Genomic DNA, 21,485 nt, shown 5'->3' with positions numbered 1-21,485 from the left:
TGGCTTCATTTGAAAATTTGAGAGTCACTAAGCTGGCCCTTTCTTACTTTCTGTGGTTTGTAAAGCATCAGACTATGGCTAGCATATACTTTGTGTATATCACAGTAAACAAGTTTTGCCAGTTGACTAGACCTAATTTTTTTTCTTTAATACAATAAAATGCATCACAAGTATTAAACTTAAAGAATGTTACTAAATTATCCAGGGTTAGCAACAAGCTACAGCACTAATGCTCAGTACACCTTCATGCATTTCTACAATTGTATGTACTTCTTACGTGCATATCCTGATTAGCTGACTACTGGAACTGTTTGTGCGCATTACAAATTTGCAATACATTGTTTATCATATGTGCTACAACTATGTAGACTGCAGTGATACCTGCTAAAACATATGCCTTTAGACTATTTAATACTCAGCAAAGTGTAATAACAGGAAACTATTCCTAAAAGAGGAAAACGTAATTTCTCTCTCTCTCTCTCTCAAAGTAACCAACAGTCCCAGTTTTTCCAGGACAGTCCCAGTTTGGAAATCCACTCAGTCTGAGTGGTGACTTGGCTTCCCAGGGCAGCCAGTCCCACTGCTTTCCCATCCTGAGCAGCTGAGGGGACTTTGCGATTTTTTTGGGGATATCATTAGGTATGGGTTAAGGTTGGATGCCTTCACCCTGGCAGGAGCCTTCCATGCTCTGCCACCTTCCATCAGTCTCTCCCTCCAGGACTTCTATTGTGGGGTGCTCTGCCTGACCCCACTCACGCAGGAGCTTTTCAGGCCCCAAACCCATCTGCCAGGCGCACCATTACTGATTTCTGTCAGGGCTGATCCCTACAGGCCTCCCCTTCGACCTGGCCAAGAGACCTTCCCCAGCTGCGGCCTCTCCATGTCAGGATCCTGTCTGCTGCTCCAGAACTCCCCTCAGCCACTGAGGGGCAGATACATTCTCACGAAGGCTTCAGAGCCCCCCTGCTTTCCTATCCAGAGCAGCTCTGGGGACTTTGAGATCTTTTAAGGATGCCATCGGTAATGGGGTGAAGTTGGATGGCTTTGCCCCAGCAGGAGCTCTCCACGCCCCTCCGTCATCTGCCCTGGTGCTTCCTCAAGGAGTTCCATCATGGTGAGCTCTGCCTGATCACTTTCACCCAGGCAGGAGCTCTCCAGGCCCTGCTGCTGTCCACCAGTCCCTCCCTTAAGGACATCCATTGTGGGGAGCTCTGCCTGACCCCTCCCCTCACCCAGCCCTACCACTGTCTGCCTCTCTACCCCTTCCAGACTTCCTTCAGATGATATGTTAAGCCAATGCCCTATCTGCTTAAATTGGTGGTAGGTCACATGGATGTAAAAGATCCCATGCTTTCCTCTTTTACAATTCTTCTTCTACCCCCCCCCTTCATCTCATGAGACATTTTTCCAGTCCATCAGTAATATATGATTTACTATTTTGTAGCTTTCATGCCATCTAACAAAGTATAATATGGTTAAGTGGATACATTAGGAAGATTGCTTATGACAGCTATAATCAAACCCTACCAAGAGGTATGTTGTAATTCGGTAACCTTGAACAGATCACGAGCCTTATTTGTTTATTTATCCATCCTTTGTTGACTGGGCATTGTCCATACCCCCTCACCCAGGCAGGAGCTGTCCTGTCCCAGTCACTTTCCACCTCTCTCTCCCTTCCAGACTTCCGATGGAAGTTCCAGGATGGACCCCCTCCAGGCTTAAACTTCTACCCAGGAGAGAAAGCTCTTTTCCAGGGTTACATATCTGCTGACTGCTGCCAAATCATGCAGTGTTGCACATGCTCTTGGAGCCTCTCAGGGGATCTTCCCAGCCTCATGGAACTCTGCTGGGCCACAAAGCCTCAGACAGTCCCTCATCCAGACTTCTGTGATACTGGTTCTCTTCTTTGACTTGCACCTAGGGCTTTCAAACTCGCAGGGGAGATAGTCTTGCACCCCCCCCCATCTCTGCGCATTTTGTAGTACACCTCAGTCTCTCTCCTCCATGGTGCCAGGCACTGATGAATGTGCATCGCTTCAAGCCTCCTGGGTGGTGCCTTTCACAGAGTGGCATTGCCACAGTGCCAGGTGAAGGACGGGAGGCCAACCTGCCGGCCCCAGTGCAAGATGAAATGGTGGCCCTATCTCCACTCCCATGGGGGCCGGAAGAATGGGATTGCAGACTTGGCTTCTTGGGGCGGCCCTCAAGTGTCCCAGTTTAGGTCTTGTAACAAAATGGTCACCTTGCTCTCTCAAGATCCTGCAAGCTTTCAGTTAGCTGGATTCTCATGACCATAGCCAAAATTTTCGACACAGTTAAAAAAAAAAGAAAGGATACAGGTAGAACAGACAAGCTAACAGTAGCCGGTGACACTGCAGGCAACATTTAGGATGACCTCCATTTGCAGAATTCTACTTATCTGACAAGCAGTTAATGGCATTTACAACAGACATCACACTATATATGAAAATGAGAATAATCAACGTCGTTGAATTAACTCGTGTGTTTTCTCAAAAAATATGTGGTTATTTCAGTCAGTTGGGAACTAAAGAGTATGAAAGTTTCTGTTTCCACCAAGGTTGTGCGATCTCAAAGTTAATATAGGCAGGGGACACAAAGAATGTAGGGAAGCCAATCCACTGTAAAGGAATTTTTTTTCAACATGTTAAAGCTAACAGCATGGTTTGCTGACATAAGAATTTAACAGTTTTGATGATTTCCAGTGCAGTTTTTGGTATGGCATTGTTCAGTTATAGATCTTTTGTTGATAACAGAACAGCTAGTCAAAATACAGCAGCATTTTTGCGCTTCTTAACTTTGTCAGCTGTGCTGACAAGAGCTGACTATTGGTGCAGAAGGCTGTGGGTTCATTTCCCACACCAGGTAGATTTATTGCAGATACTGCACTTCTGAGGGTGCTATCATTCGGATGAGATGTTAAGCCAATGCCCCATCTGCTTAAATTGGTGGTAGGTCAGGTGGATGTAAAAGATCCCATGGCACCTATCAAAAAGAGTAGGGAAAGTACCCCAATGTCTTGGTCAAATTTCCCCTGATATTACAGATACCACTTTGGGTCTCCCCTGAAAAGAGGCTGCTATCCTAGTGGGACAAGACCAGTCAACAAAGGATGGATAAATAAACAAATAAGTCTAGTGATCTGTTCAAGGTTACCGAATTACAACATACCTCTTGGTAGGGTTTGATTATAGCTGTCATAAGCAACCTTGATAATGTATCCACTTAACCATATTATACATTGTTAGATGACATGAAAGCTACAAAATAGTAAATCATATATTACTGATGGACTGGAAAATTGTCTCATGAGATGAAGGGGGGTAGAAGAAGCAATAGTAAAAGAGGCAAGCAGGAGGGTGACAAGGAAAGCAAGGGCAAGAGTCAACAGAAAGGTGTGAGAAAAAGGACAACGTTTATTTTCACATATATTGCAGAAAAGAAGAAGACAGGGACAGAAGTATCCAGCCTGAATATGGATGGGAAACATAGATTACAGAACACAGTCGAGGTACCATGGATGGACACAATGGCAGAGATGGAGGGAGGGAGGAGGCAGTGAGAAAAATGGCTGGCTTAGGGGAGGAAAAGAGGGATTAGAAGGCCTGTTTTCTAAAATCAACAGGAGACTGGCCAGAGGATCTGAATTTTCTAACTGACATCTACAACAAAAACAAGCCACTTGTCATTGTGCAGTGGTTAAGAAAAGGACAGCGAGACATGAACCCTTGTACAGGGTCAGGAGGGGTATCAGAGGAACCTTGGTTAACCTAACAGAAGTGACATGGAAAATCATGGAAAAAGTCTTGAGAGCAAGACTGTTTGCCTTCCTAGAGGATAACAATCTCCAAAACATCAACAGGCAAGTGGTTTGTGGTGTCACAACCAGAAAGAGCACCCAGTCAAACTAGAACAGATATATTTTAACAACTGTGTTACAGAAGTAGTTGGCAGCAGAATACCACTTAAAGTGGTCTGCCTGGATGGCAGTAAGGTCTCTAAGTACTTTGCAGACAGCTACTAGAAATAATTAGTAGGACCAAGGCTGAGGAACTGGACTGTCATGGCTGGAAGGCAGGACAGAAAATGATATGGTGACGTAGAAGTTCTTAAGAAATAGGAAAGCAGCTAGTGCATTACCAGAGGGATCATTTCTGCATTTTTGGGCCTAGTACACCTTATTGTGTGTGTTTCTATTCTGTGTAATTGTCTTGCCTTCATGCAACTACATTATGATAAAACTGGGTTTTTGTAACCGCTTACCCCAAAAACAATATATTCATCTTAATGACATATTTCTTTTTATACATTTTGAAATAGTTTTGCTATACTCCTGATTATTGACACTGTATAACATTGTATTACTACTTAATGCCTTGTAATAATCCTGTAACATTGCTATTTAATGCTAATTTATAATGAAAATTGTTTAATATGTTGGAGCTTTTCTCCCCGGGCCTCTGCTGAAAAAGGGCTCTTCAGCTCAGTTGGACAATCCCCGTCAACAAATGTAAAATAAAATAAATAAAATATAAATAAATAATTTCTAATACATCTGAGGGGACAGACAACAGGTTGATCCATCTTAGGGTTAGAAAAGGGTGACTAAGTGGACAGAAAAGATGGCATTTTAGATTCAATGCAGGTAAGAGCAAAGTACATCACCCAGGCCACAGCAATCATGGTCAGGATGATAGTAACACAGCAAGAAAAGGATCTGGGAGTGTTTAGCACAGCAGGACTGGACAACCAAAAGTACAATTTGAGGGCAATGGGAACAGTAAACAGCAGCCCAAGGTGTATTATTAGGAGAATAAACTCCAGGAAGTTGTTTCTCTCCATATACAATGTATGGTTAGGACGCACACAGCATTATGTGTATAATTCTAGACAGCATACAGGAAGAGAGATGTAAGGTTATTGAAGCAGCTGAGAAAAAAACAAACAAAAGGAAGTAACGAGTAATTGAGAATGCAACAAAAGGATGTGTGGGGTGATGGGAAAACCCCTCAAAGGATGTGTGGGATGATGGGAAAAACCCTCAAAGGATGTGTGGGATGGTGGGAAAACCCCTCAAAGAATGTGTGGGATGAAGGTTAAACCCCTCAAAGAATGTGTGGGATGATGATAACAGTATGACCAGGAAGATCTGGAGATCCTTTCACAACAGACCAGAAGGGTTAAGCATGGTCATACTATGCACACACAATTCTATTTTGAGGAGATATGAAGTGCTCACTGAAAATGCAGGACTGGAGGGAAGGGGAAGGAGGAAGGGGATGAGGAGGGGCCACCAGCAACAGACAGTAGCAATTAATTACTCTCATCATCTGCAAAAGTCTATAAATAGTTATTCACTGAGACAGTTGTGTATCAATAGAAAGGACTACTGGAATGACTGGCAAAAAGGGAAATTAAAGAGACATTCAGGAGGAATGGGACAAATGGAGATAGGAGATGAGGGGAACAAGAATATTTATGCATTAAAGTGCCCAACATTAACAGGCTAAATATTTCCATGTGCAATTAAACCAATGCAATACAATCTCAGCACAATGGATGAAAATCAACCTTTGCTGTAAAAAAGAGGAAACTGCAGATGTACCATAGCAGACTTCTGCATCTAATATAAAGCAAAACACAGCTATTAGCAAATTTATAGTGAGCAGTTTATAACCATTCTTGTACCCCCCAGTGTTTAAAAATGTGTCTAATGTAAACGAGTCAAATATTTAACATTTTCTACTATTAGGCACATTGACTGCACAAGATTTCTCATATTTCTGTTTATATATATATATATATATATATATATATATATATATATATATATATATATATATATATAAAATCTGTTTTGCACACAATCTTCTCATGACACATATTTAGGTACACAGACATCTCTGTCACTTCACTTGATTCTTCATGTGTTTTTACTGTGGAAGAATAACTGATTTTCTTCATAACTGCCAATTTCAACAACAAAAGACTGGCCTTTTCTAACCTAAGAGGTATGGCATGAGTTTAAAACATGCAAACAATAGGTGCAATACAAATTTGTATTAAGAAAACTCACCTTCCTCTGTATCCGAACATGAGGAAAAGAACACAAAAAATAATGCATGTGACTCCAATGTGAATGCCAATGATAATTCCTGTTGTTGAGGTTTTATTGTTCTTGTCGTCTTTCATACAGTCACAAGGAGTATTCAGTACTGGCAAAGAGAAAGGGAATGTCATAAGATATTTGCATAGCTTTCCCACTTAAACAAGTGTTAGCAAAAACATTACATCCTGTCACCTAAGGGTCTTAATATAGTGGTCACTGTAAACTGGTGAATAAAATGTCAGCAAAAAACTTTGTTTCAGAAAACAGCCAATATGAAAATAATGGGGCTTCATTTCCGGGCTGGAAGTTGTGACCATCTGCTCAATTATTAAAGGATTAGCTAGTCACAAAAGTGGCACAGTTGTGTAAAAGGCCATGCCCGCAGTTAACAAAAGGGTAAGACTTTCCAAAAGAACAGTTGACAAGAGGGGCAATCTTAATTAAAATGGTTCACATATTCATGTTTTGATTGTACAATGCCATTCAAACAGCTTCCTATAGAATTCCAACATATAAAGCCATGGAACATCGGGACTAAATGTAAGTAGACTCACTTCTCAATCTGCAATGCAAAGTAGTGATTTGCAAATGAAATGCCATTCTGATTAGCAGCAGCTGGTAATCAAGGTTTTTTTTTTTTCAAGACAGCCATTTTTTTTCATAATTAAGCTAATTTTCCTGTAACAGTGGTAAGGAGTACCAAATTGAATAAAAAATATCAGTGCAATTAAAATAATTGCCCAAAAACTATATTTCCTTCTGACCATTTTTCCACCCATGCTACATAGATTGCATTTGCATTTCTGTCTTCTATCTTACCATATTACAGACAGTAGCAGTATTTCTGCACAAAGTAAGACAGCAACAGCCAACCTCACCCAGAAGTAATAGCACGTTAGTGTATTTACATTTATATTTATTAGTATTATAACAGTTTCTAAGATTTCTTAAGATTTATTATCATGTTAATCATTATCAACATAAGCACAAAGGCAACAGGCATCTATTAGGACCTAAAATTGAGGTTTAAATTTTAGCCATTTTCATTGTATCACTCTGCTTTAAATATTTTTCATAATTCTGCACTAGTTACACAGTTCAATTACCTTACAAGACACTGAGTTGAGTCATTGCTTGTTAAACCAGACTTTAAAAATCTCCATCGGTGCTTTATTCCCACTTTCTACCACCGCTGTCTCATGCCTCATAACATGTACAGAATGATGAGCATGTTTATAATTTAAACTTCTGTGAAAAGCAGCTAATAAAAACAAGCTAAGAAAGCAAACCTCAGAAAGCAAATATGAAATACCAGGAAATACATACATTTCACACCTACATAAAAGCACAACAATGTCTATATTGTGTCATATAATTTGACATCTGGCTTGAAGTTGCACCTTGATTTGAATACATAGCTAACATATTTAGGTATGTCAGGTGTAGTTTTGTCTTTATTTGGAACATTTTCTGTTAGTAACCTTAACATACTGTTGTTAAGCAGTCACAGGGCATCTGCCATAGAGCAGTAATTGACCAGAATGAGACAAAAGGCAAACAGCTCTGCCTCAGTAGTGTCTCTTCTATTGTATAACAGCCCATGGCACCCCCCAGACAGAATATAGGGGATTCCACAGTACAAAACAGTTTCACCGTCTCACTTCTAGTTGTCCAGAGATCTTTTACATCTTACATGAAGGATGCAAAGAACAACGTGACTGTACAGTGATTGCAGTTTGTATATAACAATGCAGATGGTTTAATGTCAGCTCTGAAGTAACAAATTTCTGAACCATATAAACCCACAAATCGGGGAGAAGCCACAAAGCCCTGTAAATGATGCCCAGTTATTTCTTGCAGGTCCCAACAAAGCATAGAAACAATACTTTTGATCCTGTCTAATAAACTACTAAGATTTTCCAGTTATGTGGAGTTTTAGTCTGGATGAAGTGCCAGCACATAAAATGAAGGATGATTACTTTTTAAGGGTAACTGACCCTCAGAAGGGTCAGTGCTTATAGGCCTGAAGGCATGCCCTCCTGGATTTACATCACAGTGTTGTTCATGTACGTGACGAGTGACACTTGGTATCTCAAAGAAGGCCTGGTGAAACACACGGACAGAAAAAACAGCATTCAACAACAGCAACAACTAGGCTCAGAATCTGAACAGAAGATGTGAAAAGGAAAATGAGCAGTCAGTGTTACTCTGACAAAATGACTATAAGGACCATTGTTGGGGAAGGATACAAAAGACAGATATTCTAGAGGGACACCAGCAAAATAATGTATTGCATATATTGCCATTTTGTAGAACAATGCACTCCCCAGTAATTAGCACACGTAGTCAGTGCATCAAATAATTCTGTTAGACTTGGACTTGACAATATTTATTTATGTGTTTAGTTATTCTTTCTTGAATTGGCTAGTACCACTAGGCTAAAGCTCTCTTTTCAGAGGCTATAGAAGGTGGTATTTATACTGCTAGGATAAATTTGGTCAGGGCACATTCCCTACTGTCTTTGATAAGTGGTACGGGATCTTTTACATCCGCCTGAGTTGCCACCAACCCAAGCAGATAGGAGCTCAGTTTAATGTCCCATCTGAAAGATGACGCATTATTCAGGAGTGCAGCAGCACCACCCCACATGTGCTGCACTCCAGTATCAGCAATTTGAAAATTAATCCAAGCATGTAGAATGGCAGTACAACTCACATCCTTCTTTTTGATCTTCCAACACAAAAGGCAGGTGTGTTACCTTTTGAACCACTGACACTGGCAATGAACACCTTTGGTTTATTTTTGTAGCCATTACTATCCAAGATGGTGGGGGGAGGCATAGATCTCAACTTTGCACACAGATTCTGGACAAAGCTAAAGACCCCAAAACCAGGGACACTTTTTAAAAATGATTCTAATTCATGTCCTGATACCCTCTCAGTTATTTAAGCAAGACACGAAGAAAACCAGGATGTTGTAGTATGGAGCCATTGTGATGCTAGGAGAGGAGTTTTTTCATTGGGACCTACTATAATGCATACTGCTGCTACTCCAGGCTTCCCCAATACCTCTCATTTGTCCCTGATTTTTCAGCACTTCACTGGCGTCCTTCATAGTTTTGTCCTGTTTCTTGTATATTTTCAATTTTGTGGTAAATTTCTGAGGACTAACAGCCAGTCACTAATGCCAGATTTTAGACTTTCATGCTTTTAATTGCTCAGGAAGTGCACGTTGATGCAAAACCTGTTTTTCTATTAACTTTTTAAGTGCATTAGAGTCATTTTTAAAAAGTGTCCCTGGTTTGGGCTTTTTGGCTTTGTCCAGAATTTGTATGCAAAGTTGAGACATATGCCCCTCCCCTTGTACAGCAAACCATGCACTAGGATGCCAATACAGTCTCTATGCACCTGCCTTAGGAACAAGCCACACTAGCAATACGAAAGTCTCCGCATAATCCACAGATAGGGACTATTGCTATAATCTAACTTGGGATGAGTACTTGACATTTAAAATATGTGCATTAATTACTCCTATCAGTTCTATCAGTTTTTACAGATGTACAACTCTGCAAAGGCTGGCACTCCCCAGTAGAAGTACACAAATTAGCACATTACCTATATCTGCTTCTCACAGCTAACAGGAAACTTAGGAAATTAGGTCAAATATTTTCTAGGGTAAAGTCTAACTATGTATTAATAATAATAATGAACTTATAAGAACATCTAATTCTGTCTTCAGCAATGGTATAGGATCATTAATAGGAAATAGAGGGCAACTGAGACTAGTGGCCATTTACACCTTGCCAGTGCCCACCTTTAAACCTCTTTTTTCAAGGATGGCCTGGACGGTCAGGCTGGGGAGAATTTCCAAATATCCATTCAGTCACCTAGTTCTCACTTGAGGGAATATAATGTTCCACGTATTCCAGGGATGGGGAAGGCATTGCACAGCAAGCAATACATTCACTACATCAAAAGCTGCCAATAGCAAAACACATAAGATGAATCAGCTCTACCCCCACAGTCATTGCTTGTTTCTCACCCCCAGTTACCATCCACACTGTCCAAACCTGTCAGCATGCACACTATTTTCTTTTTCCCTTTTGAAATGAACACAGAGATGTACATTTATTTTAAAACTTTTAATGTATTTATACGTTGTTTGCTAGATTAGTCCCACTAGGCTTGTAGCCTCTTTAATAGGGGAGACCCTTGGTGGTATTTACACTACTAGAGGAAATGTGGCCAGGGCATCAGGGAACTTCTCCCTAGTCTGTTTGATAGCTCAGATGGATGTCAATGATCTATTTGCACCTACCATGAGCACAGGCAGATGGGACCTCAGTTTAACATCTCATCCAAAGGAAGACACCCTCAGGAATGCAACACTCCTTTACAAGGCACTGCAGTATCATCCGACCATCTACATTATGTGGGAATAGAACCCACATCTTTCTGCACCAGAGGCAAGTGTGCTACCTGTTGCACCACTAACACTACTTACAAGCTTTATAGCACAGTCATTGTTGACCATTTGTTAAACAAAACAGCTGCACACTGAAAACAGCACATACCTGTCAACTTCTCAGCACAATAAACCTAGACAAAGCCATAAATAATGGGGGGAGGCCGAAAAATAGGGACAATTTTTAAATATTGGTCTTATTAACTTTGAAAGTTAATAGAATGACAGCTTTTACATTTTCAGACATTTTTGTAGGGTATGAAGTCTCGAACTCAAATGTCTGTCACTATTTAGTGACTTCAATCCAGGATGATTTGCCAGAAAACCACACATTTTATGAGAAACAGACAAAAAATATGAGGCAAAAATCTGGACATTCTGCAAAATTCTGTACAGATAAGAGGCATTAGATATGCATTGAAACTTGCATTTATTGTGAATGTAACCATCAAGTAGTGGATTAAGTGCACCTTGGTCCCTAGGCTGTTTTTAGGCTATGGGTCCCATGCATATATTTTCATGGTCATGCATAAACACGTGTTATTTGATTCACCTTCCTGATTTAACATATTTCTTATTAAATACAGCAACATTTAGAGTGCATTTTGATTTTGTGTTGAACAATGTTTCCATTAAGCAGTGAAAATGTATGAACTAATAAATGACAAAAGTACCCATTTCAGGACATCAACCAACTGAAATGACTAACTGTTACCACAGGTAGTCGGTGAAGAGGATTAAGGTTCTTGTCTCCTGTACTCAAGGTTCAGGGTTTGAACCTGAGTAAAATAATTAACTAATCAGGCCTTTCTATGTAGCGCATGTCATAGACACACACACAAACACGTTGTGTGTGCTTTTTTAAATTAAATTAATGCTGTGACACCCCCCTGGATCCAGTTCTGATCAAGGAGCAGGGAAAATGGACAGTAATACTGAATCTGATTTACAATAGGTGTCACTATACAGTCAGCATTACATTAAAGTACAAACACGCAAATATTACTACTCAATAGGACAGAATCATGTCTGATTATATTATCCTCTGGAGTCTCTCTTCACTATGAAGTTTCACCTGTCTTAAAGCTACAATTGTTAACTTTGATTTCATGTACGAAAGAAGCTAACAAGTTACTTCTGAAAGGCACCAGGAGAATTTACTCTGAATTCATAAGACTGTGTTCTTTCTCTTTCTGTAAGCCAAAAATCAGTGGTGAAAGAATATGACCATAAATGGTTTACTGTCAAAATGTGGAAAACCAAAATCATTTCCACCTTTTGATCCAACAAGTTAGCCGAAATTGGTAATAAAGAATTACCAAAATTTTGGAAATGGTAACATGGAATTGGCATTTGAACACCAGAAATTCCAATGTCAAAAGCCCATGTTACCGGTAACATTTTTGCCCCCTACACACCCTGCCATATTATACATTCCATCTCCAACATCACACAACAGTGAAAAAAGGGTACATTTCCCGATCCCCACTGTAGTGTGATCTGTTATCAGAACATCGATTCCACATTACCGAATTCACACTACCACTCGCTAATGTAGACTCGAATATTTAACTTGAAAACAGCCTTTTGGCCTTCCAAACTTTGTGTAAATTTTGATAGTAAACCACCATAAACTATAGGAATTGGATCCCTTCTCACAACCAGCCAGAAGAGTCAAGATGACACAATATGGCCACAGAAGTTCATGTCAGAAAGACATAATGGGGTCATATGATGGAGTCAAACAGGAGAGACAGAAGGGGTTAAAACAGGCAGAAGTTTGTGGGATGTACTTCTTTAGTTTATAAAAGTGCTTCTTCAAAGAAGGTTTTTTTGACCAACAGAACAGACAATTAGAATGGGTAATGAATCAGGAATCTGCAGAGACATTTAAAAGGACATCGAACAGATACAAAAAGTGTCAGAGGGAAGGTAGGGATGCGTAAGAAGCAAAATGTTATATATACTTAATGTGCATTGACGATAATCTTATTTACTCATTTGTTGTCAAGTATATGTAATGCAATACGTTTGCTATACCTTATAGTTTTTATTATTCATAGTCTATAACTGTTACCATAATAATAATAAATCAAAATGACAACAGATGATCCTGCAATACAAAATTCTACTAATTTCTCCTGCCAGCATAGTGCCAGGTAAACATGACATGACAACTGCACAGTTTTGGTGAATGCTAATAAGAGAAAGGCAAGGTACAGTTTATTGTCAAATGTCCACCACATGAATACAAATCCTGGACTCAAATCTCTGAATCATAACTTTACTTTAAACATTCATTCAGGTGCATGTTGTTAAATTCAAGTTTTTTTTTTTAATTCACTACAACATGATGTAATTTATGCAAAAATGGCATTAATGACAAACATAAAAGTAAAGTCTTATTTCACTTAGCCTACCGGCACAGAAGAGGACTGTTCATGAATGCCACTGCCACAGGTAACTAGGGTTCAGGAACACACAGAAGAGGACTGTTCATGAATGCCACTGGTAACTAAGGTTCAGAAACACACAGAAGAGGACTGTTCATGAATGCCACTGGTAACTAAGGTTCAGGAACTCACAGAAGAGGACTGTTCATGAATGCCACTGGTAACTAAGGTTCAGGAACACACAGAAGAGGACTGTTCATGAATGCCACTGGTAACTAAGGTTCAAGAACACACAGAAGAGGACTGTTCATGAATTCTACTGGTAACTAAGGTTCAGGAACACACAGAAGAGGACTGTTCATGAATGCCACTGGTAACTAAGGTTCAGGAACACACAGAAGAGGACTGTTTGTGAATGCCACTGGTAACTAAGGTTCAGGAACACACAGAAGAGGACTGTTCATGAATGCCACTGCTAACTAAGTTTCAGGAACACACAGAAGAGGACTGTTCATGAATGCCACTGGTAACTAGGGTTCAGGAACACACAGAAGATGACTGTTCGTGAATGCCACTGGTAACTAAGGTTCAGTAACACACAGAAGACAACTGTTCTTGAATGCCACTGGGAACTAAGGTTCAAGAACACACAGAAGAGGACTGTTTGTGAATGCCACTGGTAACTAAGGTTCAGGAAAACACAGAAAAGGACTGTTTGTGAATGCCACTGGTAACTAAGGTTTAGGAACACACAGAAGAGGACTGTTCATGAATGCTTTTGAAAACTAAGGTTCCAGAATAGGCTTGAGCCATAGGAAGGATTAGATAGATGGAATAGAGTGATGTGACTTCACACCTGTTCTCTTACCCATGGTGGAGGATGTGGAGATCTGTGCTTCTTCAGTAACATCAGGTGGAGATCACGGTTCTCAAAAGTACAGGAAGGGAAGAGTATTGAAAGATGCCTTGCATAGACATACAGAAATGTGTGCCTTGCATGCCTGATGTCACTCTCAGGCAGATGATGCTCACAGCACAGCATGGTTTCTCCCATTGATAGAGTAATGGACTGATGAATGTGGGATTATGTTTCCAGTTTAGCTCTGCCAATCTTGACAGAAGGCATTCCCTTACCAATGAGCAGCCCCTAGACTCTTCCATCTGAGGAACCAAAGTGAAGGGTCATAATCTGAAAAAACTAATAAAGAAGCAATTGACATCCTAAAGGTGAGCACAGCATGAAAGGAAAGATGCAAGCTGGAATACCACAGATGTTGCATGGGGGCTTTGATGAGAAGCATAAAAACGTGAAGCCTTACACAACTAAATACAATGTGCATCATGCTAAAATACATTGTTGCATCCCACAATAAATTATCTAGCTATCTATCTAGCTATCTATTCATCTATCAATATATATACCATCCGAAGCAAATGTTACACCTTTTGAGGAATATGTGTGACCTGAAGTTACTATATACAAGTTGAGAGGGGGAGGGAGGCTGAAGTTCCCATGTTGACAAGTGCAGGAAGCAGATCTCCTTGCAAAAATGAACACCAAGATATCTACTCCTTTAATTCACTCAAATTTAATAAAGAGATACTAGACTGTTGTAAAATACAGCTTTGGGATTTGACTGATATAAACAGAAACTGAATATTACTAATTCATGAATTTAACATGTAGCTTGCTATTCTAGAGTAATTTACAAACTATGGTATTCAGGTACATGCTTGCCTGACAACAAATTATATCTTACTTGCTGTCATCAATGCACTCTTTTTAAAGCAGCCAACAACTGTTTCCACTTCAATAATACTTTGTTTTTATCACACAGTATTCTTAGAAAGACACTTCTCTGTATACTCATTCTTCGGCTGTTCAACTATGCCAACATTATCATAACTAGCCCCTCAGACACACAGTTGTGTACATGTGACATTTTATATCAGGTAGCCATCTGTCCTAGACTTGATACCAAAGCTAGAATTCATGCCTGTCATCTCAGTAAGGAGAGTGCTCTGAGCTTATCACCAAAATTATGACTACCTGTTGCTCCTAAATCTACAGTTCACTGCTCATTAACATCCCTGGTATATTTTATTTCTGGGGTCTTTTTTTTGGAAAATAACAGAAATACACATATCTTATATGGGCCATAATCAGTGAAAGAGGGGTAGCTCTGTTCAGCGTGGTTTGATGGTAAACCTTTAGAACTTGTAAAACCTACTCAAACAACTGTTTTGTCTAAACACAGGTCAGGAAAGCAGTGTTGGCTCAGGACTCCATGTATTGTCAAGACTCAGTTTCTGCACACAGGCAGACTGGTGGGACACACTATGTACAGTTTTGTTTACTGCATTAGTTGTCAAAAATGTATATGGTCTTGTTTTGATGATTATACTATAGGTTATGATGTATTAGAATAAAAGAACAGGTGTCAATATATAAATACTGCAAATATTAAGTTATCTAACTCTTATGAAACTGTGGATGGAATGTGTACCTGTTTAAAGTCATAATGCTATACTTCCTGAATGTTCATTTCTGTGTACTTAATATATTCTACTTATAAAATGGACTTTTTGTTTGTAAAAGAATTTAGGTCTGCAGCTTTTGTCCTTGGATGACCACTGTAAAATAGTTCTTCCCATTTGGCCATCCTGTTAAACATGAATACATAAAAGTTAATAAATCTGTACTTCAACATTCAGTATTGGATAATGACTGACCTGCAAATGAAGAGAACTAATTCCCAGAAGCAGACACAATTTCTAACTCATTTGTTAATTAGATAAGTCCACTATGCACAAGTGCCTCTTATCAAAGACAACCAAGGCGCGCATGACAGCAAAGTGATTGAGGAAATCAGACCCCAAGACTAAAGGATAATGCTTATTAGTAACTCAAAGCCTAACACTTCAAACAGATTGGAATAAAATGTTTATGTTTTTCTGGATTAGTTTAGAGCAAGAGAGATAGAAAGAGAGAGTGAATCTTAAGGCGAGTATGTTGAAAATCTGTAACAAAAAATGAAACATCACTGGACTTGAGAGCTTTCATTAAATTTGATAAATGTAGCTTCATAAGTGGTAATTTTCAGCTTATTTATTGGAAGCTTTCAGTGTAGCCATTTGTTCCCATCTCACCATGACTGCAAAAGCTTAATTTGCAGGTAAATACTAGCTAATACAAAGCTACATGTACTTGTCTAACAAATACTTTGGAAACCAACTTGAAATCATGCGTATAGTTTCCCTTTTTACATTTTCACTGGCTAAGATACCCTTATTTTATTGCATGAATATCTTGTAAGTACTTCAGCTAAAGTCTGACTCCCGGGCAAGCCAACATCTGGCCTTGAAGCACGGTAGGATTTTAAATAAAATCCAAGTGTACAAATGACTACAGAATACAGAAATAAAGACGCTGCTTTCCTTGCTGCACAGGTCACACACCTGTGACCCACTACCCATGACAGATGTAGTGATTACTTTATTAAAAAAATGCAACTGAGTCAGCATACTATATTTAGTTTCAACTCCCCTTTGGTGGTAGAGAATTAGTCCTCTGCTGAACCAAATATATCAAAAAACAAATGCACTCTTGCTGTTACAAACATGTTAACAAATATGACTTAAAGGCAGTATGAATGTCTTCATCAAGGACTTACTCAAACTGTAACTGATTTTGGTCACCGTCAGTGCAATTAGAGTAGCGCAAACCCTGGTTCAGCACACTAAATCCAAACAACAGAAAAATAAATAATAAGAGTCTTGATTGAGTCTCACACTTGTTTAATCATAAAATGTATGTACCTATTAAAAGCTTCTCCTCCTGCATTACTGTGTTTGACAGCACTGGCTAGTGTATACAGAAGCTGCAGTCTCGGTGGCAGTTGTGCATAGGGAGCTAACTTTGTTAACAAAAGAGTAAAAATATCTCTGCATCTGGCAATTAGTTTAATTTGTTTGCAGTTCAGTACATTGGAAACAGCATGCAGATGATTGGACAGATAGCATGTTCATGCTAGGATGGGGGTGGACACTAGAGTACCATGCTAACAACAATCTTTGATTACAAAGTATAACACATGCATGCAGGATGGCACATGCATCATTTGGCTTATACCAGGAGAACATGGATTGCTGAGCTATAGTCTGCATGCACACGACTAAATACATTTGTCAGTTTGGGACTGCTGAGCTTATGCTTGACAAGCAGTTCCTGAAGCAATGCTTTATCTGCAGCCTTGTTTGAAGAGCCTACCTCTTCCATAGACATTGTATTCATGATCTATATGCTTACCCTTCCATCTTTTAAGTCATCTGACTGAGTAGACTTGAATTGTGACACTTTGAAGAACTTACTCTAAGTGGCTATTACCTCTGTGAGGTAGATGTTATAGATGCAGGACATTATTGGGATGAAACATTCCTTAGAGTATTACCAAGTCAAGGATTCCCACAGGACAAGCTGGTGTTTCTTCATGAAGTTGTTGGGACCTTTAGTTTAAGTTCATCTTTGTCCCATTCACACTTCCTGTAGCAGCACAACTGCTTAGGGAGTCACTAGTCAGAACATGATACATTAAATGTGCTCAAATAAGTCATGATCTGGGATCAAACTGCACCTTTACCCTGTTTATAAGAAAAAGGAAGAAGAAAGAATAGCTCTACTGTATTCTTAAATAAAGAACAATTTCTATGGAATGCTCTGTGGAGAACATCTGAGCTAGCTGCAGAGGTCTTGATGAAGATACACCATGAGCTCTAAACATTTTCATGCACTCATATTTCTTTACATGTTTTTTCCAAGTTTTAAGATCAGAAGAAAGAAGAAGTAGTTCAGGCCAGTCCAAAGATGACTTCATAAGCTTGTGGGCTCTCCCAAATGAAGGACCATTTTATGGGGAAACCACAAGGAAGAGAACAATCACTATCGATGACTGTTTGAGAGCCAGGAACCTAGGCCTTCTCTATTTCCCCTGCCCGGGATGATTCAGGAGGAGGAGGAGGAGGAGGCATCATCTTGGAATATAACCATTGAGATGTGGGGTAATGGCCCACTCTTGACATAGGTATGAGCTGAAAAAAAAGACCTGCACTTATGAGTGGAAGGCAGACTCTAACATGGCAGGAAATTCCTCTGCTAACATCAGGTCGCCCTTCCCAAAGGTGTGCTTCCTATCCCATTCAGTCACAACCAAACAACTGAACAGCAGGCTCAGATTCAACACTGTAGAAGCTACAGAATGCCAGTTGGATGCATGGGAACATGTAACCACCAGCTTTCCCCTTGCCATTATCTATCCATGGGGAAAGTGAAAGGAGTAGAGTACATGGAACCTGTGTTCAAATTTTGTGGACTAGACCAACTCTGACTAAGATAAACAGCAGGCCATTCTGTGACAAGGCCCCCAAAAGAGTGGTCATAAGAAGGGCACCACCTTTGCCATTCCACAGCACTGAGTAAATAATACCCATAAACTCAGAACCTTGCTAGCTGAGACAGATAAAGTGAGAGAGAGAGAGAGAGAGAGAGAGAGAGAGAGAGAGAGATAGAGCAAGATCTATAAAGGAATGTGCACCAAGAAAATGGCAGAAATATATAAAGATAGAGGCACTGACCAGTGCCTGGTCTTCTGACCAATTATACTCTATTACTATGGTCTCCTAAATAGATTTCTACCTGTCTAATCACTATAGGATAGAATGTTGGACTCCCACTGGAGCATTCAGCAAACTACAGACACTGCAATACTTATTTCAAGCAAAGAAAATGCTGACAAAAACCTACAAAAACAACATAAAATTTGGGGGCTCCCCAAATAAAATTCCTAACTTTGGCCAAATATGCAAAGTTAAGACTGATAAAAATGCACATAATTAATACTGTTTTAAATACATATACAACATAAAGGGTTAGCAAAATGTATTGATATGATCAAATCACAGAAAACGAAAATGTCTGGAAGATAAAAAAATCATTAAGAGATAATTTTAGTTTTTTTTTTCTTATTAAAGTACTTCTCTCAATGTGTTTTCACTTCCATGGGAATCCATTCTGTTATTTGGCACAACAGACATTGCAAAGAACAGGTGGCAGAAGATGTAGACAGTATCAAAGATTAAGACACTAGGCACAAATTTATTTAACATGGCAACAAATTCTAGTATCAGCCAGGTGAGTTTTTAAAGATCAAGTTTAAATGTAAGAAACAAATTTTACTTTTCACACAAAAAGGTGTTTGCATGCAACTCTATGCATGCAAACAATTTTCTCTGTGAAAATAAAATTTTATTTTGCTGCATTAAAAAAAAATCTTCATTTAAAAGTTTGCTTCCAAATGCGGAAGCCTAAAAGTACACAGCTGTATTCATGGCATTTATATTTATGGGTGGGTTGGAGGCACTTACAACACTTAGGTTGTCCAACTCTAATTATGCTGGGTTAGAGTGGGTATGTAATCGTATTTTAGTCATGCAATTGCCAAACTACTATATTAACAGTTTGGCAAAAAGCTAACTGATTAATCATTATTTTTTGCCAAACTGTTAATTTAGCAGTTTGGCAATTACTTAACTAATACACAATTACTTATCCATGCTAACCCAGCATAATTACAGCTGAACACCCAAAATGACGTAAGCACCTGCTGCCCACCTATAAATATTAATGCCATAAATATGGCTGGGTACTTTTAGACTTCCCCATTTTAGTTACAAAGTGATACAAGAAATTAGAGGTTGTTTTGTCCATTTAGACAAGATCTTTAAATAACTATTGCATGCATTAAACACTGGAGTGTTTTTATTTTGTGACAATCATTCAGTGTCTTGTATTTGATCGTGTTATGTGTGGTCACTGCTGAATCATGTCCGCTGGTAGAGATGAGCAAAAACAGTGATACTTTTGGCTTCAATCAAGAATCAGTTGATACACTGAAATGCTGGTTTTGTTTGTTTGAGGCACATTAACATAGTGGTATAGTGATCTAATGGTAAAACTTCACCTTTAGTGGACTGCTGACCCTGTATTATGCAGATTTATGTTTAAATAGGTTAAGAGGGGGTCTGAATGAGTTGCTTAGAAGTAAATCTCCTACATGCCCAGACTGTATAATTCAGAGTCAGAAAACTATAAGTGTGTATATATGTAGTATATAGTCTTTTCAGTTGTATTATAAAAACTGTTGCAAAATAGGGAATACTTTTGGCAGGTGTCAGGGGTTTCTGTAGGGGCCAGATGTGCCCCTATTTATGCTAACTATGTACTGGCCAAATGGAAAAAACGAGTGGCATTCTCTACTCCATATATTCAATATATTATGCACTACTTTAGAATTTTAGATGATATTTTGATTTTATGGAAGGGAGAGATGTCCGGCATTCTATAATTTGTCAATTTTTAGAGGGTTCAACATCTTTTTTTGAAGTTCATTTACTGGTGGGCACCCAAAACTTGGACTATTTGGATGTTTTGTTATACAAGGATAAAACTGAAAAGCCTTGTACTTGCCAATTTTCCAAATAAGACAAATTCTAACTCATTTTTTCATTTTGAGAGTTGTCACTCCCTATCTCAAAAGAAGGGAGTGATTAAGGGTCAAGTGGAATGGCTATCTGAATGGTTAGCTGTGCAAACATTTTTTGATGAAATGGAAAAACTAATTAGAATGTTTGTATGTAGAGTTTACCCTGTAGGTATGGTTCAGGAGATTAGTGAGGAAGTAAAAAAAAGGTAGGCAGAAAAGGATTTCAGCTTCACAAAGAGAGTGAACCTTGGGTGAGGGTAAATGATAGATGTGAAAATACAAAAAGAGAAATGGTCATACCATTCAACACAGATGCCTCACAGATCACCAGAATTTTGAGAAAAACATGATCTGGTGTTCACACCAGAGTTAAAAGAAAATGTGGGGATGACTCCCAAGATCACTTCTGTTAGGAGAAAACATAAAAGAGATAACAAGAAAGACCCATGTGTGGGTTTTGCTAGGTTGAAATCTTGGGTGATTAAATGTGAAACATGCATAATGTCCAGATTTATCAACAATGGGCCTTACATTTCAATTTTTGGGATTGACAGGTCATTAACCCGTCCAGGGTTCAGTAACTGTGACACCAAAAATGTACTATATGTGGCTATTTGGTCTACATGCCTGTCATTTTATGTAGAGAAGATAACGGAGAAGTTTGAGAGACTGGATCTATGAACACTTATACGATATAAGAAGGGGAAGGTCATCAAATGCTTTGTTTAGGCATACTAAAACATACTAGGCATATAAAACTTTTTGTTTTTCATTCTTGACAGAATAATGGTGAAAGAGACTGGGGGAGATGTTGGCTGTGCACTTGAGATGAGGGAATTGATCTGACAAATTAAATTAAATGCGGATGTTAAAATAGATCTGAATGATCATGTTTTTATTTTAAGTGTACTAAAAGGCAAAAAAGTTGGAGGAGGCTTTATTTAAGGAATGTTAGTGATGAAG

The 21,485-nt window shown here is 39.0% G+C and overlaps 1 protein-coding gene across 1 annotated transcript in view; it reads right to left on the bottom strand.

The window, feature by feature from the left end:
- LOC122806083 (immunoglobulin superfamily DCC subclass member 3-like) overlaps positions 1-21,485 on the bottom strand; it is a 1,389,320-nt gene that overhangs the window by 35,752 nt on the left and 1,332,083 nt on the right. Inside the window, exon 12 of the mRNA XM_044076321.1 lies at positions 6,095-6,233. Coding sequence (XP_043932256.1) covers positions 6,095-6,233 — 139 coding nt within the window. The remainder of the gene's footprint in view (positions 1-6,094; positions 6,234-21,485) is intronic.

This window comes from Protopterus annectens, chromosome 7.part0, assembly GCF_019279795.1.
Source record: "Protopterus annectens isolate FY-2018-M chromosome 7.part0, PAN1.0, whole genome shotgun sequence".
Taxonomy (NCBI): Eukaryota; Metazoa; Chordata; order Ceratodontiformes; family Protopteridae; genus Protopterus; species Protopterus annectens.
Note: the sequence above shows the minus strand (reverse complement) of the source record. Positions and strands in the feature narration are given on the sequence as shown.